Raw genomic sequence first — 26402 nt, 5'->3', positions numbered from 1 at the left:
TTTCAAAGAAATGGTTTTCCTTGATTTTTCTTGGAATTTCAGATCATTTTCCTCAATTTTCCAAACCTTTAAAGTGACAAAACGCGAGCAAAACCTTTCAGTATTGAAGAAAAAAAATCAACGAAAAAAATAACAAAATAACAGAATCATAATAAATTAAAATGTTCTGGATGGTTTCAAATTTTTGGAAGTTCAACTTACTACGTAGTACGTACGTACTTTCAAAACTTTTAGGTTAAAAAAAAAACGAGACATTCAGTCAATATTTTTGGCAAAAAAGTGAGACTTTTAGACAATTCTTGAAGAAATGTGAGAAATTTTTGGGAATTTTTTTGTAAAAAAATTACTATTTTGACAATTCTTAAAAATTTTGTTAAAAACGAGTATTTTTGAAAATTTTTGGCAAAAAAAAACAAGACCGACAATTTTAGCAAAAAAACAGGACTTTTGGGGAATTTTTGGCCAAAAATGATACGTTTAGGCAGTTTTAGGCAGAAAATCAAGATCTTTAGGGTAACTAATTTTTAGGAAAAAAGTGAAAATCTTCAGAAAGTTTTTAAAAAGCAAGAATTTGACTACATTAGTAAAAAACAGCAATTTTGGGAAATTATGACTATAGAAAACTGTATTTTTTTGGCATTTTTCTGGTTAAAAAACAAGATTTTTCAATGATTTTTGGCAATTTCAGTTACAAAAGCAAGACTCTTTGAAAAGCTAAAATTTTTCGCAATTTTTGACAAAAAGCAAGACTTTTGAACAATTTTAGACAAAAAAAATACCAATTTTTTTGCTTTTTGTGCATGAAAACTGAGGACCTGAGGTGCCTCGAAATTCAAACTCTAAAATTTTCTTTTCAATTTGCCGGATGAAAAATCCAAACCAAAAAAAATAAAACACTGCAATAAAAAAAAAGCAAACTCCAAAACCCCGAAAGAGAAACATTTTCCATTTCAGATACCCCCCTCCTCATTAATCCTTCGAAAAAGGTAAAATAAAATTAATTTTGATAAATTTATTAATTCACTAATAGCTACATACATCAATCTAAAAATCACACTATTCTATCAGATTATCAGAAAATATCAACAAAATGATGCAGAAATACTAATTTCTAACTGCTCGTAAAAAGATTAAAATCAAAATTTGAAACAAAATCCAAGAAATTCCAGCCCCTCCGCGAGAAAATTCCCCCAGGTATTCAAAATTTCCCACCCTAATCGACCACAACAAAAAACACCTCACACACGAGCTGACTTTCATCGTATCATAAATAATACGAAAAGACATCACCGAAGTACCCTCTAAATCACACTAGCGCCCTTCGATATCCATCAATCGATACCCAACACGACCAACTACCTTATCAGTCATCACCACCCGGCACCCCTACAGTCATCGACTCATCGTACTAAATAAAATAGGGTGGCTACGACCTCCGTTGTTTTATAAATAAATCTAGAACGCTACGAGGGTGGCGCACGAAGAGGGGAGTAGATAAGAGGACACACTAAAGAGTAAAAGATAAGAAGGGTGAAGATTGAAGATCGTCCTCGTGTCATTCATCCGGCAAAAGAGAGTCACTTTCTTTCGCGTATTTTCATCGAATGTCAACTCACTCGAGCTAGATTTTCTTCATCACCACAAACAGAAAAAAGAAAGAAAACGAAAAGGAGTCACAGGGTGGTGGTGGGGGGAGGGGCGAAATCCTTTTTTCCAAAGCTTCGTTTAATATGTTTAAAGGATAAAGAATAAAGAGTAAAGCGAAGATAATGGGGCGAGAAAATAAGATTTCCGTGTACACTGCGACTTGACTATCTATAGTAAGCTATTCTATTTGATGAAAGTGGATAAGGAGTAAGGGGGGATGAATGTCGGTCGCTTCAAAGAGTACATATTTAACTTGATATAAAGAAACAAATACAAGAATGTACGAGTTTGAAGCTGGACCGAGGGGAAATTGAGATGAAAGATGTTAGATTATACGAGCAGGAAATTAAAAATTATGACATTTTTTCTTTGGAGGAATTGCAGGCATTTCATTTTTTGTACAACTTTTAACCCTCTGTCTTTTTACATTCGTCATTTTTTTTATCTATTTTCTTACCAAAGAAAAAAAATCATCTCACAATCAGTTAAATGCGAAAATGTTCAATTACGTGTTTCAAGACACAACATTCAACAAACTGCACAGCAATCTAATTTGAAATTAGATCATTTGGGCCCCCCTTTTCGACATTTTTTTTGTTGAAAATTGGAGAATGAAAAATCTTTTAAAACCTCCAGAATGATTTGAAACAACTATCGATCGATTTGAGAGATTAAAAATAAGGTATGAACCAAATTTCAACTTTCTACCTCAATTTAATGAAATTTTCAAAATTTTTACCGAAAATGGACCTAAGTAATCTAAATTCATAAAAATTCGCCAAAAAAATGGAAAAATAAAATTCAGCACTTAATATTTGGCATAATGGAGCACTCTTGGGTATTCTTTCAATTTTTTCTTTGTCTGGTCAAAAAATTCTTCACCCATTTGGAGTATCTTGTCAGCTGTGCCCAGAAAGGTCATCAGAGACATAAAACTCCGCATAAAAGACTCGAAGTTCAACCTCGAATAAAAATTTCAAGACGAATATACACAGCTGGACGACATCTTCGTCGTCAAAATATCGCTCAACAAGCCCATAATATTATGACGCAATGTTAAAGCGTTAAAATAGCTCGACTTAAATCCACACAACACTAGCCCCGTACGTGTTCGCAATCTTTACGACAATGTTACGAAATCACCCTGCTAACCGCTCTCCACGCGACTACTGTGCATTAAAAGATCCTTGATAAAAGTTGAACAAAAAAAAAGGTAAAGAGTGATCGTCGAATAAGAGCAGATGAAGATAAAACGCCAAGGGATATAGCTACGCGATAGTTGAACACAACTACTCATTAACCAATGGGCGATAATTTCGACTATTTACCCAAATGAGCAAAAATGAAGCTTGATCAGTCATCAAAATTACTCAAATACCAAGAACACAGAATTAAAAATAATTTGATGAAATCTCTTAGTAATTATAATATCTCGCGAATTTCAAATCTACAAAATACGTACGCATAACTTCGAGGAAAATTCGAAAATTTCATCGAGTTAGGAGATAGGGAACAGAGGGGAGGATACCTGTACATGAGTAATGGTTTTATTAGCGTATTAATGTATTATTATTGTTGTTGTTACTGCAGTTAGTGGATCGATTATGCAACGCATCAGACCAGACACGTGTACGCGAATCCTACCTTGACTATGGCAGGAAAAAAAATATAGATACTCGTCTGGGAATCGAAATATTACGCTCTTTATTCTTTTATAATATGCAAGTATGTAATATTTGTAATATGCCACCATGTTCGACATCAGCTATATAGAGTTGTATGCTCGTAAGTCGTATGTAGATATCCGATTATTTCATTGTAATTAAAACGTTGCTGATGACGAGCATTTCGACTACATAGATATGACGAAGACGAAGAAGACGTGCGAAAATGTTATTCATACGCCCTTCCATTATATTCCGCGTAAGTATAAGTAATAGTGCTGTCTACCTCCATAGTCCATGTACACTCACACACACATACACATTCACACCACGAAAGCGTATCGTTTTATGGACGAAACTATACATATAATATACAAGTTGGTAATATCGCTAAACTCGTATTCGCTGATAACAAAAAAAAAAATTACCACGACTGAACTGACAGACAGACAATCCATGTTCGGAGATTATTTTTTACGCGATAATTTACAGCAATACGCCTGCACGGTGCACATGGTGGCGAACGAGGAAAAAATACAACGTGTTCAGGAGGAAAAAAATGGCAAAATTATAGGGCAAATTATCGAATATCTAAACAATACCGTTGAGAACAAAGGAAATTTTCCAGGAGGGAATTACATCTGGTGAAAGTGTCGCAGTAGATAAGAAAATTTACTTCAATTCCATAACTGATTAGATGGCTGAACAGGAAATAGAAAGGGGAGGCGAGGTAAAAGTATAGAATAACCAAGGTCAAGATCTTTTGATCGCTGAAGTTCATCAGGGTGCTCACCAAACTGACAAAATTGAGTTTTTTAAACAAATTTCGACATTCTTATCTCCTCCTCTTCCAATTTTCCAGTTTGGAAGACTCCCCCCCCCCAACCAAATCCCCTCCTTTCACTGAAAAAGGAGCTTCTCACACTTTCAGGGGCATTTTTCAGCTAAAAGCATTGCCCATTTAAAATCCTGTATTGATATTTTAAAATGCACAGCGATTGAGGTAGTGATGAAAACATTTCAGGGGGAATACATATAATAATAAGAAAAATAAGTGAAAAATTGACAAAATGAAATCCAAATGGAATTATAGGGTATTGAGTATGCATCTTGAATGCTTAAAAATGTATTTAAATGAATGAAGGAAATCCAAAAAGAATTCTCAAACGTTCACAAAGGAACCTCTAAGTCACTCAGATACAGCTTTTGCTCATTTTTCAATCAAAATATGAAGACCCATGGGGTAGCCCCCCTCCAATCTCAAAAAATCAACAGCCCAAATCAGAAATTGAGGGTCCTAAAATTTCATTTTCTCAAAACTACTCAAATGACAAATTTTAAAACTGACAGAAAAAAATTGAAATTCTGGAAACTTATGCCTTCGTTTTCAGTCACATAAGAATGACAGAGACCCAATTTTGGCTTGACAAAAGAAACCACCATTGGGGGGAGAGAATTTTTCAGAACAAATAAAACGTCGCAAAACACACTTTTCTGTCTCCCTGTACTGAAAAATGGTCATAATTTCAGAACTCAATGATAATGAGAATATATTTGTAGCATAGAAAGAAGATTCCCAGAGTTGAAGCTGCCCAATCGCACAATTCGATAATATCTTGACGCATTTTTTTGAAAAAAAAAAATAATAAAGGTCAAAACTATTTTATTTTCTCACTCACATGTTGAAAATAGTCCTCAAAACACTTGAATAGTTGGAATGTGAGCAAGAAAGAAAATTTCTCCAGTTTTGAGTGCCCAACTGCACTTTTTGGGATTTTGAGGAATTTTTTGAAAAAATTTGGGCCCAAAAATACACTTTTGTCACTCTAAGTAGGTATGCTGAAAGTGGCCCAAGAAACGTGCACGTAATTAGAATATGACCTACATAGAAAAAATATTCCCACACTTGTAACAGCCCAAACACACATTTTGGAGGTTTTTGGGCTAGGGGGAGGGAGGGAGTGGTCTATAATATTATTATATTTTCTCAGTTGCAAGTCGAAAATGGTCCTCTCAATCAAAACGATGACCTAGACAGAAGATTCCTTGAAAATTTGCATCTTCTCTCTCTATTGCACATTCAGGGGGGGGGGGGTAAGGTTGGAAAATTTTTTGGGGAAAAAATTATTTCAACACTTGGGTACTTAGAATATGGCCTAGCAAGAAGATTTCTAAAGTTGTAGCTGCCCAAGTGCCCAATCACAAAGTTCAGAATTTTGGGGAATTTTTTTGAGAAATTTGGATCCAAAAATACGTACAACTGTTTTTTTTTCATCTACTTCGAAAGTGACTCTCAAAACGTGATTAGTAAGTGGTTAGAATATGACCAAGAAAAAGCATTCCCAGAGTAGCTTCCTATTCGCACATTTTGAAATTTTAGAACTTTTTTTTTTTGAAAAAAATTGTGGTGAAAAATATTTTTACTTTAACACTTGGCTAATTAGAATACGAACTAGAAAAAATCCCAGAGTGACTCACCAATTGCACACTTTGGGATTTTGGGGAATTTCTCCCCCCTCCCCTTGTATCGAAATTAGACCTTAAAATGTGACTGTAAATCAAACAATGCGACTACTAATGAAATGGAAAAACAAAAATTTTTAAAGTTAAAAGTGAAATTTCTTGAACCCCCCCCCCCTTCGAAAAAATTGAGAAACCAACTTCATCATTAAACCACCCATACGAAAATTTATGCATCTGATTCTCTATAGATCAAAACAACACAACAAAACCACAGGTAAGTGGTTTGACAAAAAACAAACATTGAGCAAATAAAAACACAAATCAACGTTGCCAAATCACCTAACTATACTTGGGTGTTCAGACTTCAGACTTCAGCCTTCAGTTTCATTGTTCACAACTCCACGTGGACTATAATTAAAGATCGGTGCAAGAAAGGGAAAATTTAGACCAAAATCAACGTGTAGGTATTTGAAACAAAGGTAGAGTAATGCGAAAAACGTGGAAAATAATGAAAAAGTAAAACTGAATCGACAGACACGATATCCGAAATTTAATATTTTTCGTTAAAATGCAAATAATCTACAAGCTACATCAATAAATAAAGCATGCGTTTCAAAATCCAAGGCTATTGACTCGAGGAAGTTGAACAACAGATTTTATTAATGGTCAGTGTTTTGGCATCACTGTTGTTTTAATTACCTACCAACTTATTCTTCATTTAATTGTTGATTTTTTTGAAATAACTCGTTGCATTCGTATAATTTTTATCCACGGTAGAGCTTTATTTTGAAAAATTACTTAATTATTTTTAATGTTTTTGCAACAATAGACAAAGTAACGTAGGAAAAAATTCCAAGGTTTTGAAAACGGAGCAAAAAAGTCCTGATTTTCTCAACATTTTTAATAAAAGAAGAAAAACAGCTAAAAAGAGAAGAGAGGGAAATTTCAATGACAAACTTGGTCGACTCCAAAATAAAGAAGTAATTTCTCACCATTCGCCCTCTCAAAAGTGAAAATTCACTTCGAGTGCTTGCTTGAAAATAAATTAAATGAATTTTATCGGGATTTTTTACCTTATTGTGAGAAATTAATGTACAAATTATTCGATCAATTTGTTTTCTCCCTACGTACGTTAGATTGTAGAGCCCGTGGAATGGAAGAGAAAGAGGAAAATGATAAGTTAACCGACTTTTTATGATGTTATTACTTAATGAAATTATTAATTTGTTATTATTATTTATTTTTCTCCAACATCAATCGAAACTAATTTCAGATATACGAGTAATCGTCCACGAGTCGATTAGAAAATTAACAGCTGATTAATAAAAAGGGTAAAAACATCGATAAGTTTTAATTTAGTTTCAATTTTCTCTATCAATAAATACCTACTTAAGGTTTATCAAATTGAAAATAGCAACGATAATTTGTATAAAACGATTGAAATAAATCGATGAATTATTATTGATAATAATTTCAAAACGAATGTGTACCAGACAGGTAATTCGGGAATGAGCTTACAAACGCGCGGAAGGGAGGGGATAATGAGGTAAAGCAGTAGACTTTGACGAGACGAGCTCATTCTCTAAACAAGATCGTAACATTCTGAATTGAAATTGAGCAAAAAAACAGATGAAAGAGTAAACATAACAATCAAACAAAAAATTCAACACCTGAACCAGTTCAAAAAAAAACAGCCTCAAAAACTTAAACTTTTGTCGAAAAGCCCTCGAGTTATTTTTCTACTCTGAACAGTTCAGATCTTCCGAAAGTTCTCAATAATTAAATAACCCAACACGATATTTAGAACAGTAAAATCATTCATCGAGTCAACATTTATCAAAAATTACCAAGTTACGGATAATGCTCCGTTATCAATTTATCAGGTCGCACTTGTACGTTGCCTGAGGTTATTTTACTGTTATCTTGCGCTTCGCTTAAAAAAAGATACACATTCGAACGATTGATGATAATTTATTCGCTATGTACGAGTATTTTTCATAGTCGTACGAGTATCTTTTCCAAAACAACTCTATTGCCATTACTTTTTTCTCATTATCTCTCTTCATAAACCCATGTACTGTATACTTCTCAGCTGATCGTCATATTCGATACGTAATACACATAAAATCACACCACACACGTACCATAGGTATTCTCCGATCTAAATCATGTACCGAGTATTTTACTATCGGTTATACTCGTATTTATAAAATTGTTGATAAACATTGCCTGGTGAGCTGATAAGCTGCAAATACTATACATTACATTATACACAATCATACAATATTCTCAATCCTGTTTACACTTTCTCATTACTATCAAATCTAAACGATGCGACTCTCGACGCGGCGACCGACCTGAGATGATAAGAAAAATCACCTGACTGTTTGTGAAAATCTCTCGAATACCTATCGAGCTTTTTAAAGGATTTTTATTTGCACAGTATAAGCTCGATGAAGCACTCGAGATCTCGAGTTCGTACGCTTTTGAGAAATTTATCTCAAAATTTGCCAGGTTATCTGTTGATTTTCTGTTGGTATACTTCAAAAAACCAGATACGGGGCTTTTCCAATCAAAAATTAATTTAAAATATCGAGAGCTCGGTAAGTGAGTAAATATGTACCTAGGAAAATGGTGTTATTCAATATTCATCTAATAAGGTTTCGAAACTCATGCCCATGGTTTTGTAGAGTAAGATTTATTATGTACGAGTAGGTACTAGCCACTAGGTAGGTCTAAGTAGGTATAGAGGTACATAAATATTAAATCAACAGACTCTGAAATTTGTACGACAATTACTTTTTTTTACGAGGTCATTCAATGTCAAAACGTTTAAAAAGTTATACGCCAAGTTTATTAATTTTTCAAAAAAATTAATGATCTTGACCATACCTCTCGTGAACTAGACACTGAAAGTCGAAGATTTTCATTTTTGAGGGAGTGGTAGAGAGGAGGGGGGTGTGATCGGATTAAAAAAATTTGTAGTGATCCAATTTCAACTAAAAGAGACTTGAAAAAGAGTATGTATGTATGTATTGATTTTTACAAGAATATTAATTCTACTTCAAGGCAGATTTACCACAAATCACATAATCAGTGTTGCCACGTATAAAATAATCAAACACTGAAAAAAAATACTAAAAAAACAATACAACGTACGAGAAAGTTTGAACCAAACAAATTTTCGCAGCCACTACAACTCACTGAATAATTTAAAAAAATTGTTTCAAGCGGTAAAAATACATCAAAATACTAAAAAAAAGTCATGCTACGAGTAAAAATTACTTTTAGACCACAAAACCGCGAAAAATAGGAAAAAACAAACAAAAAAATACCGAAGAACGTTAAAAATTGTTAAAACAACGATAAAAACTTTGGCAAAAAAAAGAAAATTAATGAAAACAGCTCAAAAATCTCAGAATTCACTGAAAAATGCGAAAACTTTTAGAGAACTAGAAAAAATCAATTGTAAGATCATAAAATACTCCTTAAAAAATATGAAAAAATAAGCGGAAAAATCATTGAACTTTTATAAATTATGAAAACACCACGAGCTTTTAAATTAACTGTCAAACATTCGAAAAATAAGAAAAAAACAAGAAGAAAAAATACCAAAGAACGTTAAAAATTGTGAAAATGACGCAAAAAACCTTTTAAAAAATAAAACTTATGAAAATAGCTCAAAAAAATCTCCGAATTCATTAAAAAATAGCAAAAACTTCTAGAGAATTACGAAAAATCAAGTGTAAGATCATATAAAAAATTCTCAAAAAAAAATGAAAAAATTGAAGGAAAAATCCAGAAAATAGTTACGTTGAAATCTTTTAGATTAACTTAGTCAAACATTACTTTTTTTTTTAAACCAACATTCTAAAAAAATTGTTGAAATGCCACAAGAAATTTAAAAAAATTGGCATCATAAAAACTACAAAAAACTGAAGAAAAATATGAAAATAGCACAAAAAAGTGAAACGTTCGATGAAAATTCAGCCAACAGGACAATGAATTCTCATAAGTAAAAAGATTGAAGAGGACCCAAAATTCACTGAAAAATCCTAAAACATTTGAAAAATTCCAAAAATTTGATGGCTACACAAAAAATCTAAACAAAACACGTAACGATAAAATTTAAACCACGAAAAGATTATCAGAAAATTTTTGCAATTGTAAAGAATATTGCAGAAAATTTTAGGAAAAAAACATCAGAACGTTCAAATATGGTAAAAATTATTGAAAAATTCAAAATTTCTGCGAAGTCGGTTCCAAAAATGAAAAAATAGTGGGAAAACGAAAAAATTGCAGAAAACGTAGAAAACAAAATTGACGAAATTACAGATACTCTTTAAAGAAAACCATTAAGCGAATGAAAAGTAGTAAAAATATATGTAAAACTGACAAAAAAAAACAGAAATAAGCTGTAAAAAAGTTTTTAGAATGCAAAAAAAAACACACATAAAATAGAATTTTGCTATTTTGCTTAATGAACAGTGAAAAAAAATCTCAAAAAAAGCACTGAAATTATTGTAAAAAAAAAAATGCCTTAAGGTTAAGATTCTTAAACAACATTAAAATTCTTGGAAATGAGAAAAAATTGCTCGGTCGATGTACAATTTCTTTTCAAAAATCACAAAAATAAGTACGAAATTGCGACATTTTAAAATAATCAATTCCACAAAAATTTGCAAGGGAATGAAAATTAGTAAAAATACCTTTCAAACATACAAAAAGAACAGCAAACAATTGCAAAAAAATTTCAAAATGCAAAAAAAATCACCAAAAATTATAATAAAATGGAATTTTACTTATTGAAAACTAAATAAAAACCTCTAAAAAGTCACTAAAATTGTGAAAGTAATTGCAAAAAATTGTTACGTAACATTAAAATGTTTCATAAAATGAAATAAAAATTTCCAAAAATATTCCCAAAAATACAATAAAACAGATTTTTAGTTTTTACTCATTGAAAACTAGAGAAAAATTTTATAAATAAAAATGGAAAAAAGCACTTAGAAAATCACTAAAAACGTCCTAAAATATCAAAGAAATTATTGAAATTTGTCGAAAAAAATGTCAAGTACAAAATATACCTTTTTCTTTCTCAGACTTATTGACGTACATAGAACAAGAGATGCTAATTATGAAAAAGCCCAATCTGCAGAACGCAATTTTATGATTAAAATGTAGGTACATACGAGTAATATGATTTTTTAAAAACCAATTTATTCTCCACTACGGGGATTTTTCGTACATTCAGGCTCTAATCAATGTGCACATCAAAAAGACTTCAATGTTGAAATTTTCAAAAATTTGACCATTTTTGGATGGTCAAAAATAAGACAAATTTGAGTTCAAAATTTTTGGATGATCAAAAATAAGTCAAATTTGAGTTCAAAAGGGAAAAATTGCAAAAAACTTCCCTCATCATACAATTTTAGAAAAAAGTTTTCGAAAAATGCTCACTAACAAATTTTAATATTCATTTCATGAAATTTTACCTCATTTTCGAAACATCCAACCATCCTAATTACATTTATTTTATGATTAATATTCCATAATTCTTCAACGACCATATTTTAACCATTTCCGCAATCTTTTCGCATAACGATCCCATAAAGAATTTGCCAAATCATTCGACAAGGTCCAACCAAAATAAAAAATCAACAAAGAAACAAGTTTTCAACGCTTCTACTCGATTCGTACATGAACTACCCAAACTTCTCAAAGATTCCCTCGTCAGAGTCAGAAGAAAATCTCTTCAACCGGAACTTGAGTATAAATCCTGCATCCCTACTCCAAAGGACCCCGAACCGATAAAACTTTCTCAATAAACCACTCGGTAGAATTTACCAACCGAGAGCATTAGACTAGCTCATGCTCAAGTGTAGGCGTACACGATACACATCTTTCAAACCACCTCTACCACTTCTCCGCGAGTATAGGTATACCTTGTGCCGAAAAAAAAAAGGATTTCCAAGACTACGAGACGATTCGAGAAACGAGTTTTTAGGTACCAATACCATACCATGGCGTATTCGTAAAACGTATATACTTTCATACGACGAAAAAGTATAAAATATACGCTCATCATTAACACATTTTACGCGTACGTCCAAGTGCGTTTTTATACGCCATAGGCCAAGGTCGCCGCCACATCTCGACGTACTTCGTTCGACAACACTATTCGTACAGTGTATATGAAGCTCGTTCTTCCTAGATTAACCGCCACCACCACCATGGCACCTCCATCCACCGCCACCAAGTACCAGAATCAGTCGTATTCGTATAAATTGCTTCTCTGCGTGTATTGTACGCGTGCCAGTTATTGTGACTTGACTACGCATTTAGCCCAGCCACAGGAACAATTTTCGAACACCGAAAGGAAGGAGCAGGCAGGCAGGGCCTACGTCAGTTACGTCGAAATGAAATTACACACGCGTAAAATTTTCACTATACGACGATATAAAATTATCTTACGATAGTCTCGAGATGGATGCAAAAATTATAACCAAATGAAGAAAGGCAGGGTGGAATATCGTATCGCACGTGAAATTTTTGCAACTTGAGAAAATTTCGAAGCAACAAGTCTAGCTAGGTCAATTGCTTCGAAAACGATAATAAAGAGACGATCAACGCTCACATCTCGTGGGATTTTTTCTTCTATAAAATGGATCAAACATGATTATACCCTAGCCAAAGAATATGTTCAAAAATGACCTTCGACTCGGTTATATCTACGGATGAGCTTTTTCAAAACACTACTCGGAATCAGAATATTCTATGTAATCAATTTGAAATCGAATTAATTGGCGATTGTGCCTCTCTGCCACCGTCGTCGTCGTTGTTTCGTCACGAATTGCAAACGTTATCGTAACCGCTCGGCGCTCCTTTAGCCTCTAGCTAGGAAAAACACACTAAAAACAATAGCACGTTTTTCGCTGATCGACTTCTCGAAACACATGACCGACCTCGCACTTGACCCGAAGCCCTCCACAATAATCTGCCAATCTATCGTCGAGTTGGCGTAATTTCGTATCGAATTTTAATCGCATTGCGACTCGTATTTGCGCAAAATAAAATCGTCCTGTAACCGGTTAAAACCAGTCAGTCTCTAAGTACAGTGATCCTAGTTCGTCAACTTAGGGGAAGAAATTTTGACCATTTTTAAATGTAATAGGAAAGGTGAAAGGGGGTAATTGAATCGTAACTTGAATATTTTGATCTTCGTTGTTAATTTGTGTCTCTTTTGGGATATTGAGCCAAAAAAAGAGCAGATAATGGGGGGGGGGCTGATTCGTTGTATCTAATTTCAGAATTGAAAGTTTTCCATTTTTTTCAGGCTGCTTTGGCCCTGCCCCAAGCTAATATGCACCTTAGCGTGAAAATTACAAAAAAAGGGCTTGGTCGAATAAAGGGTGAAATCGCCCCCTTTGATTTTTTTCCTGATGGACTTAGATGATGTGCATCGATGAGAGAAAGCCATCCAGAAAATGTTGACCCTCTACCCCTCCCCCTTCCTATATTTTTGGCCGTTTAATTCATTCCGTAACTTAAAAAAAAAATTACTATGGTAAAAATGAGGGTAAATTTCGTTCTTTGGCACACAGTCACATCTCCTATAGATTTATTTACAATATTTTTTTCAAATGGCGAAGAAACCATGAAAATGTGAACTACAAATGAAGAAAAAAATATCGTAAATATCTCTCTAGGAAATTTACATTTGTACCAAAGGAAGAAAATTTACCCAAATTTTTACCAGAATAATTTGTTTTCCAAGTTACCCAACGAATAAAACGATTAAAAATACAGGAAAGGAGGGCGGGGGGAGGGTATATGATCAAAATTTTACGGGGTATTTTCTCCCATCAAGGCCCATTATCTGCATGAGCCCATCAGAAAGAAAACCGGAGCAGGGACCGATTTCACTTCTTATTCGGCCACACCTTCTACAATTTTAAAATTTTTTAAAATTGCCTCGTGATTGCATCACACGCTTCTCTTTTTTATACGAGTATTTAACCAGATTCTCTCGAACGAATTAATAAACAAAACTGATGCAAGAAAATAATCATTCAATAATCACGTGAAGCTTTCTAATTTTTGCTCGAAATACTCCAAAAAGACTTGTGTACGATCTACAATCTATTTCAGGGGTTCGCAAAATTTTCATTGAGAAAAATAAATCAGAAAATTAAAGAAATCAGAGTAACATGGATAAATCATACAGCAAAGGTCAACGACCTTCTATTTTTAAACGCTTGCCAATCAGTCATACATTCCATTCTGCTGAAAAACCTGGTAAAGTCATAGAATTCGATCGGTCTGGAAAAAGTCGAGGAATTTTGGAATTTTCAGCATTTTTTACTCAAGAATCAGGGAATTGTAAATCAGTTTTGAAGGGTCTGGAAAATTGGAAAAAATTGGTCAGGGGAAGCCTGGAAATATCAAGGAAAATCATTTCCGAACAAGGCTGGACACCCTGGAAATTGGAAAATGGCCTAAAAAAAATACAAAAAGTCATCAAAAATGTACAAAAATACAAAATTTTGAAAAAATTTTCAAAATGAAAAAAAAACGTGTTTGGAAAATTCTGTTTTTTGGATTTGGTAGACACCCTGTGGCTGATCATTGACTTGAAGAATACAAATATGCGGTGCCCCAAACCCTCAAATCACAAAACACAAACTGTACAATAAACAAGACTGAGAGAACCATATCTAAAGCGAGATGATTCCAGAGAAATCCTGTCCCTTGTCCATTCCAAGCTCCTCAAACTTTAAATATAATTTTGTTCATTTTTCAATGAAAAGTGTTCACTATTTCAAAATTTGAAAGTTCGTAACCTCTTCTGAGGACTGAATTATTTCTCAATGTTCGCATCTCATATGATTTTTCAAATTTGAAATCCAGAAGATCTTTTTTTTTTGGTCATGAACCGATTTAGTAATTGATAGCAATAAAATGCTGAAAAAAATTCCCTTCAAGTAGGTACCTGGACAGTGAAAAAATCTCGAAAACGAAGCTCCCCAGAAAACAACAAATCATCTTCGACAATATTTTCTTTCTTCATTTTTATTTCGCGAAGTTGTCAATTTTTTAAATGAAGAAATTTTTAAAATAAAAAATTCTCTTTACAATAATTTCAACAATAATCAATTCAAATTGCATTTTTCAACTTCTGCTTAACATAAATTTTGTAAACAAAGCCCCCTAGAAAAAGAAATCAAGTGCACTAAACTGGCGAGTAATTTCATTTCCTTCTTGAACGTAAACCAAAATGCCTGCTGTTCGAATCCCAAAACAAATAATTTTTTCGATGACAAGAAGAAGGGGAGGGGAGGGTGAAAAAAACGAACAAAGTTACGCGTGACCTCAATTTTAACCTTTATCAACCTTTCCAATCAATTTGATCGCGGGTAAAATCGCAAAACGATGCGTTGGGTTTCTACGTGCTAAAACTTCCAACTTTTCCAGCGATGAGTAAACGACGACGAGTGAAAGTTTGAATAAACAAATTGAACTTTTTCGTTTATTCAGGTGAAAAGTTTTTTTCCCACCGATATTTTCTCAAAAATCCATTAAAAATTACACGAAAGGCGAGTGAGTTTTTCCTCTAGCTGTCTCGTTTGTCTTGCTATTTCCCCCCTCTCCCTGCCACCTCTTAACCTTAAATTAACCCTTTTACTCGTATTATGTTTTAGTGCTGTACAACTTTATACGTTCTCGTACCTATTTCCCGTAATATTATTTTGAAACATATTTAATTCAAGTATCTAGGTAAGTTCAACGACCTTTACCTGTAAACTTTATATATTCTCGGATTATAGTACGAAAGTTTCTATAACAATGTGTGGTGAACGTCGTCGTGAAGCTTGTTTTTGTGTACAAAAGTACCCACTACGAGTGTATGTACGTAGATGTACATTTGTGTTTCTCGAAGAATGATACTCGTACATACGTAAACGTACAGTACACAGTAGTATAGGTTTACACGAGTACGGCACACACATCGCCTTCGGCAACCCTTTCATTATCGAGAGAATTAGGTACATTGGTATCACGCACACGCACGTTTCCTCTATATCTCTATATTTTATACGAGCACCATCGACCACCTCAGCTTGGTCATCGACTTGGTCACAACACAGAGTACAAATTACCTATACCCCGAGGACGCTAGTCAAATTATAAAATCACCTTTGCGAAACTTCGTGTTTGGTTATGGTATCGAGACACTCGAGAGTATTCTGCGGTTGGTTTTAATGTACTCGTACATATATTATAGTATACTCGTTTATCCTCCTCTCCATTTCTTTCTTTGTGTACTAATAACAATTTTTTTTTTTATAGTGTAGTTGTTTTACATTAGTGATGAAATTTTAATCGGCTTCGATATGGCAACGTTGCTTTTACAGTAATTACATGCTTCGGCATTGATTCTCGTCTTTCTCAATTATAACAGACGTTTACGTACCTAATTGTGCTTATTGCTACCGACGACGACTCTGAGTCTGCTTGACTTGAAAATTTCTCTTTACAAGCTCAACCCGGTGATTACCTCCCTCACACACTCCTCACTTCCTCAAGTGTCTCTTTCTTTCTTCTGGCGGATAAGCTGAGCAGGAAAATTGACATCGTCGTGAATTTTTTTAGATCATCCGGATTTTACGTAGGTGTAATTTCAAGTGTCTAGCGATGTATGCACTGCTTCACTTACGTTTTGCTTATCGACATTTTGCGTTGTAAAAGTTTCGTAATGATTTTCACTTTCAAATTTTATCTTACGTATGAAATTTCACGTATCGCAGGTTATCATTTTTTGAAAAAATTTCGTAGGTGTATTGGTTATTGGTTATGTAGATATCTCGAGGTCTTATCTCGAGTTTATCTTAAAGGTGTATTATTTTTTCCGGTAAAATGATCAAATCTGTACAAAAAGAGGAGCAGGTGTAGATTTTTTTCGAGAGTGGTCTTTGTTTTTTTGGATTCGGTGAACCATTACCATGAGAAGGGGGGGGGTATTTTTCAAATTTGAATTATTTGGTTTTTTTTATTCAGTGAACCATTTTTACGAGGGGGGGGGTATTATTTTTCAAATTTGAATTATTCGTATATTTTGAGAATCTTAATTTTTTTTCTGGTCAATTTTTCTCACTTTTACGTAATTTAGCCTCGAATTAGGAATTTCTTCAGTTGATTTTGAAAAATGACCCATTTCATCAGTATTTTTTCTCATTTTCAGACTAGTTTTTCCAATTTTTTAAAAAATTGTCCTCCAACGCGAGCAATTTGACGAGTAATTTCTCAATTACTGAGAATCCCCCCCCCCCAAAACAAATATCCAATTTTTGCAGACAAATAACCAATGTACCTAAACAATTTCGACAAATTTTTTTCCAAGAATTTTTCTTCAGCCCCCCCTCCCTCCACTTCCGATTGACCAAAGCATTAAGGTGTGAGCTCTTGAACGACATCCGAAAAAAAATACACGTACTCGTCGCGTAAAAAAATGCCAAGGTCAGAAATGGCGCGATCGCGACGACGACGTATCCGCGCAGCGGCTGCAACGACGAGAAAAAAAATTCCCCGCGAATTACACAATTTCATCGGTGTGCTGCGTATTTAGCAGTCAGGCCGATAAAATGATCCGTATGTCGGTCTGCGAGCATCTGTAATTACAATTACACGTAGATATACAACTGATACTCGCTGACAATGGCAACGGTGGGGAAAATTTTTTGTCAGCGACGCTTAGGTATTTTCAATTCAATTTCAATCCTACGACCAGCGGGTCAAAATGGCAAATTTCCATCTCTACCTTGTGTACGAGTACCAGTGCACGAGTCGTATAGCCTACAAGTGTTACGTAACGAGTGAATTTTTTTTCGATACATAAACAAATAAATACGTAATCTCGAATTTCGACGACGATGAGCACCAGCAGCGCGTGTTTGTGTTTATCGTTTCCACACGCTTCTCGCCTTCACTCGTCGTCGTGTCGCCCTCGTCTCGTATAGCATTAGATTTTCATTCTGCCCTGTGTGAACCACAGCACGTGATGCTACAACAGGTAGATATACCTACGATATAAATCGTGCCAAAATAAACCACTTAAACGCATTGTTACTCGACGAATCACACCATTATGTTGAACGTGTATCGAGTATAATGCCTAAAAATAGGCTTATTTTTCATTCGTCCTGTGAATTGTAATATCGCGGTAAGAGGATCATCGTTGAGAAGAAAAGACCAGCTGAAGTGAGATTTTTTTGGCTGAATTTCATTTTTAGAAAATGGATGATAATGTAGGTGGTAATTGTTTCGTACTTTTCCCAGATAATCCGGTTCGAGTTTTTAGTCCAAGAAATTGTCAAATTAGCCGAATTTTTGGTGTTTTCAAAAAATTTTATAACGTGTATAAATCCCTTTAAATGGCTCTTCGAGGTTTCTTTTTCGTGTTTTTTGGGGTTTAAAAAAGTCGGTGTGGTGTTTGAAATGCCCAAAAATCGCTAAAATAATCATTTCAACATTTTTTAGGGCGTTTAAGCCCCTCTCCCACCCTCTTCACCAAAGTCAGATTCTCAGATTCTGATCCTTCGAACATGATTGAAGCCTTTGGGGTTTGAAAAAGTCGGTGAGGTGTTTGAAATGACCAAAAATCGCTGAAATAATCATTTCAACATTTTTTAGGGCGTTTAAGTCCCTCTTCTACCCCCTTCATCAAAGTCAGATTCTCAGATTCTGATTCTTCTAACATAATTGTGAACTCCTTCTTCAATTTTTTCGGCCGAAAAAATGAAATGAAACTATTCAGATGCTGGAGCGATTAAATTCAACCTTTCAAAACAGGATCCACCCTAACCCCCCCCCCTTGTCTCTCTACTTTGATTTCGTTTGTGAATTAATAGATAAAATTCACTAGAAATTGCTATTCTGTCTGGAATTTAATTTCTCTGAAAACTAGAAACCCTGTATTTTCAGCAGAAGTGAAAAATTTTGTGTAAATCGATTATTTTGGTATAAAAAAAATCAATTTTGTGAAAGAACTATGAACCATACGAAAAAAATTATGAACAAAATTATTACATAGAATAAGTAAAATTTCCCATAATTTTTGCTGACTTCATTTTTTTTCAGGGTGCTTAATTCAAGTTAAGGTGTCCATTTTGAGCAGGAATTGAGTTCTAAAAAACAATAAAAATAATCATTTTGAGTGCCTTGAGATAAGAATAATGAAGAGAAACAAAATTGTACAGCGTGACATTTCGCAACAGTTTCAGGTGCATTTTTTCCAAGATGTTCTAATTTTGATTTATATTTTGAGCACAAATTGGAGAATCCGATTTAGTTGATTGTTTGCGAGGATCCCATAAAATCCTTCTTTAATCCTCTGAAAAATTTTAATGAGTTGCTTTCAGATTCAGTTTCTTCAAAACTGTAGTGCCAATTGGAAGGATCGAAAGAGAAAATTATTACGACTTTTGGCCAGTTTTCATTTTTTTCTTTGACAACGTTGCACCAACTCAAACTCGTCTAAACTTTTAAGGTACCTATAATTTAGACTAAATAACGAATTTTATGAAAAAAAAATGGCGACTGTACCTCCGCAACTTCTTTACAAAATGGCCACTCAAAATTTTCAAAACACCACAATTCGGTAAAAAAGGTCCTAAAATGTTGAAAAAATTCCAGGGGCTTCTCCTCATCTTTAAGAATTGATATAAAAAACGCGAATTTTTTATCTACATTTGCCGAAAAACTGGAAAATAAACTTTGAAAAACACATTTTGGCCCCTCCCTCCTGAAAAAATGCACTGGGGGTCTAAAAATGTGGTCAGCGTATATTTTCTCATCAATCATGGATTTTTGCAGCCGATCTTACCATGTTGTTGAGAAATGGCCCCAGAACACTGCCCTGAGGTACCCCTGCTTTTATTTGGTACTGTTCTGATTTTGCATCTCATGGTGAACCTGCATGGAATGTTCTTTCTGTGATGTAAGACATAATGAGGCGAACGTAGTTGCCTGGGAGGAGTTTGGCTATTTTGGCTTGGTTGAAAACCACAAAAATTTGTCAAATTTGAAAATCTTTGCTTCATGAATCGAAACAAATGAGGGGTTCCATGGAAAAGAGGCCTTCGTAATTTTTGTTTGTTTTTTTCTCTTTTACAATTTTGAATGTATAAAATTTTTTTTCATCAATTTCACCATATTCAGTGATATTAATTTAAAGTGTTCTTTCATGAAAAAAAAACAAACAAATTGGAAAATGTTTGCTAGTAAGTCTATTTGAACTTGTAAAAATCAGTGAAAAAAAATCGACGTAGGCCCCTTTTCCATGAAGCCCCTCAAACGTTCTGATTCGGAGCACGAGAGACTTACAACAGTCGGGGGGAGGGGGTAAAAATATCTAATGTTTTAGGGTGCTGTACAAAAATAAACGTGGCAAAATGTTTGAAAATTAATTTTCTCAAATTTCAGAACATTTCGATCTCCCCCTTCACCATCCCTCCCTCTCAACTTCATTGTTCAACTACAGCAGCGCAAATTGATTCCCAAACGATTCCTCGCATTAAAAAAAATGCAATAAAATCTCCCTATCACCGTCCTTTTTAATTTTAATACCATTATCAGCATCGTTCTTATGACATTTTCACCCATTCAATGATACGTAAAATGTTAGCACGAAAACAAAAGACTGATATTTCAACTCGTACACCTATCATTCATCACCGTTCAACCTTTCCACGTTTCATAAAACTACACCATTGATGAAAAAAATTTCGCAGAAATCGCGAAGCAGCTCGATGCTCGATACATGATGCAATCAAACATTATAATTACATGAACATAGGTTGCATGCATGCGAATTCCGCACTTTCGAAGAGCAAAGCAACAAACAAGGTAACGACGACGACGACTTGGACGAGAAAAGAGTCGAGTTTCCTATATAATACCTTTAGTACCTAGTTGGTGTAGTCTTTGTGTCTTTGGCCCTCGGATGCATTTTTATAATTAATCCGACATCGACATCGGCCAAGCGGCTATATCGGCATCAGCACCTTGTACTTGTAATTTAATAGACACTACACGAGCAACGCAGACCGATTGCATTATCGCGAATATTCAAATACATCTACCTCTGTGTGTGTGTTTCTTTCTCCCTGCGCCTTATTTCCTATTCCCCAATGTCATTAAAAAAAAACGCAATACGCACTGGTCGTCGCTCGATCAATGCCACGTCGTCGTGAAATATCGAACGATCATAATTGAGAAAAAAACAAACGACAACGGAAATGAAGTAAATTTCAAAGCTAACCCTGGTTAAAATTCTAATTTCTCAGGTGTCCGTATAGGAAAGAAGAAATAATAATCTACGTATAGGTATTACGTATTATTCGTTTAACTGTTTCAGTGTTACGAGTTACGATCAACGATCTTGCAGCGCAAACCGTGCTTATCAAAGAGATAAACGAGTGAGAGGGAATTATACGAGTATAGGATAGGTGACCAGCAGGCAGCAGTAGCCTAATATGACGTATTACGTATCAGCTATAACATATTCGCTATATAGCATGTGTGTAGAACGTTAATTACGTTGTATACAAGGTGTCGCTTCGTTGGGCATTATTTCAAAAAAAAATAGCACACAAAAAAATCGTAAAACGGTATGCAACTTTACTACGTACAGCATGTTTTGAGGTGTACTGAAACTAACAACGCATACCTTATAGAATACTAAGTATTTTATATTGTAATACTCGTACAGGCGAAAATATTTACGTCATAAGAAGTGATTTGCGCCTCGAAATAGAAGAGCATTGTTTACGTAAATAGTGCTTTTTGAGACAGCGTTCGAAAAAATCAGCTGAGGAGGTAAACGAATGCGTAATTAGATAACGAGAAGTGAGTAATTGTTTTTCATCAACATAATTCGCTCAAAAACAAGGGATTTTCCCAAACAATAAAATTTATGTTTTTTGAACATCAAAAAAAAAATTCTCGAATTTTTTCATCAGTTGCTTATTAGTTTAAATAAAAAACTAGCTTTCTTTGAGAAAAGTCCATCAGTCATATTTTGATTCAAAACGGTAAAAAAAAAGTCATAATTTTGAATCAAATATCATCAAAAAATTTTGATTAGGAAAATCAAATCTGGCACATCCACTGAACTCTATACTCTTACACTGGAACGCTTACGATACCACGTGACCCGATCGAGCGCGTTAGAAAGAGATAGATATATGTTAAGACGTTCTTGTCCTTGTCTAGCGCGTTGGTAAGTATTGCGTATTCATTTCATCCGTACAGTAGCGTGATTTTTTTTTTGTTTTTTGTTTTAATTTTTGCAATTTTTTGTAGAATTTTTTTATTTTATACGAGTATTGATGTTCAAGATCACTTTTAAGACATCGGCGATCGTAGGAATTGAGAAAATTGCTTTTAAAAAATGAATTATTTACAAAAGTGTACCAGATACTTCAAGTTGAAATATTATAATTTGTAGCAGTACTTATTCAATAAAATTTAAAAACTCATGATCTGGAAATTGAAATACTTAATTCAAATTAGAAAAATATTTAAGTGAATATTGAATAATTTAAATTTTCCAGCAATATTCTATATATATTTATGTACTACATTATAATAAATAAACGAAATTACCTATTATGCAGCTGTGTTGTCAGTTGTGTAGGCTAGATACATGAAAAAGTGACTAAAAAAGGAAAACAGGTACATGATTGAAAATTTTTGAAGAATTTATCACTCAATGAAGCCTCAAACTCAAACTCATTCAAGAGCTGCACAAGACAAAGAATGCACAAATACATTTTTAAAATTGAATGAAATCGAAAATTTTAAATCCAGAACTCCAGAAGTTGTTCATTTTCCAATTCATTTATCAAATAGGTTGAGGTTGAACCTAATTTAGTAATTTAAATCAAGTTTTGAGGGGAAAAAATGAACTCAGATTTTTCAACTCCTTCATTTATCTATCTGTGATAAGATAACGGATAATACGGATATATTTTATTTTTATTCTTCAAAAATTTTCAATCGTGTACCTGTTTTCCTTTTTTAGTCACTTGTCCAAGTACCTTCCCTACACAGCTGCATAAGCACTTTGAAATTTTTTTTACCATTACATAAATGTCTATAAATGTCTCCGTTGTAATATATGAAATCAATTTTTACCGTGAAAAAAAAAACGTGAAAAGTTAGAGTCATTATAAAAAAGTCTTAAAGTTCTGTTACGAAACATAATTTCAACTTGAAATACCTTGTTCACTTTTGTAAATAATTCATTTTTTAAAAGCAATTTTCTGAATTCCTAGGATCGCGGATGTCTCAATTTCATCTTGAAATATTAATAATTGTATAAAATAAAAAAAATCAGCAAAAAGTTGCAAAAATTAAAAAAAAAAACAAAAAAAATCACGCTACTGTATGAATGAAATGAATACGCAACGCGCTAGACAAGGATAACAACTTCTATTCATATAGCTATCTCTTTCTAACTTGCTCGACCGGGTAGTTTAACATTGGACCATATGCAGCGTAAGCGTTCCAGTGTAAGAGTATAGAGTTCAGTGGGCACATCTCACGAAAAAATCATGATTTTGATTCATAAGTCACACGAATCAGGATTTCAATTCAGAAGTAGAGCAGATAATCTCGTTTGAACAAGGATCTTCTCAAATGTTGAGATTCGCGATTTTTCAAATCAAAAAAATCACAATTTTTTTACTACCGAATTTTCAATTAACAAGAATCCTTTACTTTTAGGGACTTTTTTCATTAAAATTATAATTTTTTGCAACTTTTTTGCCCTGCTAAAAATTATCACTTTTGTGACAATCGAGTGTTCCAAGTAAGTAAATTTTTCAATAATTTACTGTACTTTTTAATTTTGTGACTTTTGTCTCGAGCAAAAAATTATGACTCTTCTCCAGTATGTACTTGAAATTTAGAACAATTAAGTGATTTTTTTTGCGACTAATTTTCCAAATCCTGATGAGAATGATGATATTTTTGATGAGCAAAAATTGTGACTAAAATTCGAATAAAATTGCAAGTCTTTTCACCATAAATAGTGACTTTTTCGATTGAATTTTGTTTTTAGTTGATGACATTTTTGAAAAACAAAAACTGGATGCAACATTACAGAATTTTGAGACATTTTCATCTCACTGAAAATCAAGATAAGCACAAAATTTGAGTTTTTTTCATCGATGTGATCTTTGTGACTTTTCGCCTTGCAAAAATTAAGACCTTTTTCAACCATGCAATAAAAATTCCAAATCAAGCAACATTTTTTTACAAATTAACACAAATTTGTGGACTTCCGCGTCAAATTGTGATTTTCGTGACTTTTTAAAGTCAACTTATGACTTTTTTTTCAGTCCTTTTCATGAACTTTATAAAACTTCAGAGCTAACCTTGACTACTTTTAGAGTTTTCGCCTTCCTAAAAATTATGACAATTTTTAACGTGCGAGACATTCAAGTTGGAAGTGACTTTATTTTGTAAATTTGTACAAAATATAGATTTTGGGGCTTTTTCGACCAAATTATGATTTTTGTGACTTTTTCATCTGGCTAAAAATGTTGACTTTTGTGAGTGACCAACTCTTGTTACAAATATCCTGACTTTTTTTGGGTATTTTCAAATTTTACTGAAAATTTATGATACTTTTCAACAAACCAAAAAAAATTCAAGTAATTGACTTCATTAGAAAAAAAAAAGGATAAAATTCGAGACCTTTTCATGAAATTGTGATTTCGTGGCTTTTTTCATCTGAACAGAAATTATCCCTTTTTTGAGGAGCTAAAATTTATCAAAACATCGTGACTGACTATTTCGCATTGCTAAAACAAAAATTCTAAGAAAGTAGTTTCATTTTCTGAATTTGGATGAAATTAAAATTAGAGCCCAATTGCGATTTCTGTGATTTTTTTTTCATCTGAGCAAAAACTTGACTTTTTTTAAATGACTAAAATTTAAAACAATGACGTGACTTTTTTTAGATTATTTCACCTCGCTAAAAATCAAGACATGTTTTGACGAGAAAAAATTTCAAATAAATAACTTATTTTGATCAGTTGTGATGAGATCGAAAATTTTTGAAAGAGTTGTGATTTTTGTGACTTTTTTATCTGACCAAAATGATGACATTTTTTCAAAGCACTAAAATTTGGAGTATTATCGTGACTTTTGGAGACCTTTCCCACCTTACTAAAAATTCCTGATTTTTTTTAGATGAGAAAAAGAGGTTTTATTTTCAAAAATGGACAAAATTTGAAACTTTTTTTTTACAGAATTGTGATTTTTATGACTTTTTTATGCGACCAAAAATTATTACTCTTGGTTCAATGAAAAATGATCACATGTTTGACGAACGAAAAATCGAGTGATTTCATTTTGTAACATTCAGAGAAACTGGTTTAATTTTGTATTTGGATGTATTTTTTTCATCAACCAAACTTAAGATTTTCCTTTTTTTTAATATCCATATGAAACCGTATCGTGTTTTTTTTTTTGTTATTTTTCCATTTATTTGGAAATCAACACATGTTTTGACCTCAAATAAGTTACTTTTTTGATAAAGGGAGATGGATATTTGAGACATTTTCAACAAATTTCTAATTTTTGGGGTTCTTTTGACGGACTTGGAATAGAAACTTTTTTCAAGGAAGAAGAATTTGAGAACAAAGCAGTGTACTTGATGAATTCATTAATCAAAATTTCAGATTATCTTGACAAATTTAAATTTTCCATAACTTGAAATTTCATGATTTTTTTCACTTTTCAACTAGCCTTAAACCTTCAGTTTTTTTCAAAATACTGGATCAGGCCAGTGACTTTTTTGTGATTTAGTACAATGCTTGAGGCTTCACTGTTAGAGTTGAGATTTACACGAGCCTCCTTTGCACCCCCCCCCCCCTTAAAATACAATACATAAATATGGAGAAAAACGTCACTCACCGATCGTAACATTATTTTTTAAATCCGGTATATAGCACTGTACGCTGGAAGATTCGAGGAAGGCGCGATTGAACAAAAATATAGGATTTGTGTCCGTTCCGGCAGGATAGAAACAAATTTTCGTATCATCGGCCAAACACTCTCCACCATTTATCAGCAGCACTTGCTTGGTCACCGGAATATCGTAGTTTTTCTCCAGTACATGTTTCAGATGCAATATGCTGAAAACAGAAAGAAAAAAAATTCCAATTACTCGTTAATTTCTCATCATCATTTTTTACCATCGTGTCCAAAAAAAAAATTAAATTATAAAAAGGGCGGAAAAATGCGATAAAAAAATTTCACGTGCTTGACATCGAAACATATTTTTTACGACATCAGACAACACCTGCCAACAGCATAATTTATTCGCCAAGAAATCGCCTCGTGACCGCGGACGAAATGTCGAATAGGTATACGTATAATAAACAACCACCTACGCTGGTATTTCCTTTTTCAAAAATATCGTTCCTTCCTAGATACATTATTTTTTTCACAGAGCGAGGTCTTCGATTGTAATAATATTGTAGTAATAAAGGAAGTATATAAGTACGTGCAAAAATTGCGAAAAAATTAATCCGCGTTGATGGGGCGAAATTAAGG

At 33.5% G+C, this 26402-nt stretch overlaps 1 protein-coding gene across 5 annotated transcripts in view; it reads right to left on the bottom strand.

Moving 5' to 3' along the window:
- Positions 1-26402, bottom strand: part of Atg17 (autophagy-related 17) — a 52092-nt gene that overhangs the window by 18731 nt on the left and 6959 nt on the right. For all 5 annotated transcript variants that reach the window (XM_065351648.1, XM_065351814.1, XM_065351892.1 and 2 more), the window contains exon 3: positions 25761-25981. In XM_065351648.1, the coding sequence (XP_065207720.1) occupies positions 25761-25981 (221 nt within the window). The remainder of the gene's footprint in view (positions 1-25760; positions 25982-26402) is intronic.

Source organism: Planococcus citri, chromosome 1 (assembly GCF_950023065.1).
Source record: "Planococcus citri chromosome 1, ihPlaCitr1.1, whole genome shotgun sequence".
Taxonomy (NCBI): Eukaryota; Metazoa; Arthropoda; class Insecta; order Hemiptera; family Pseudococcidae; genus Planococcus; species Planococcus citri.
This window is presented reverse-complemented; position numbering and strand designations above follow the sequence as displayed.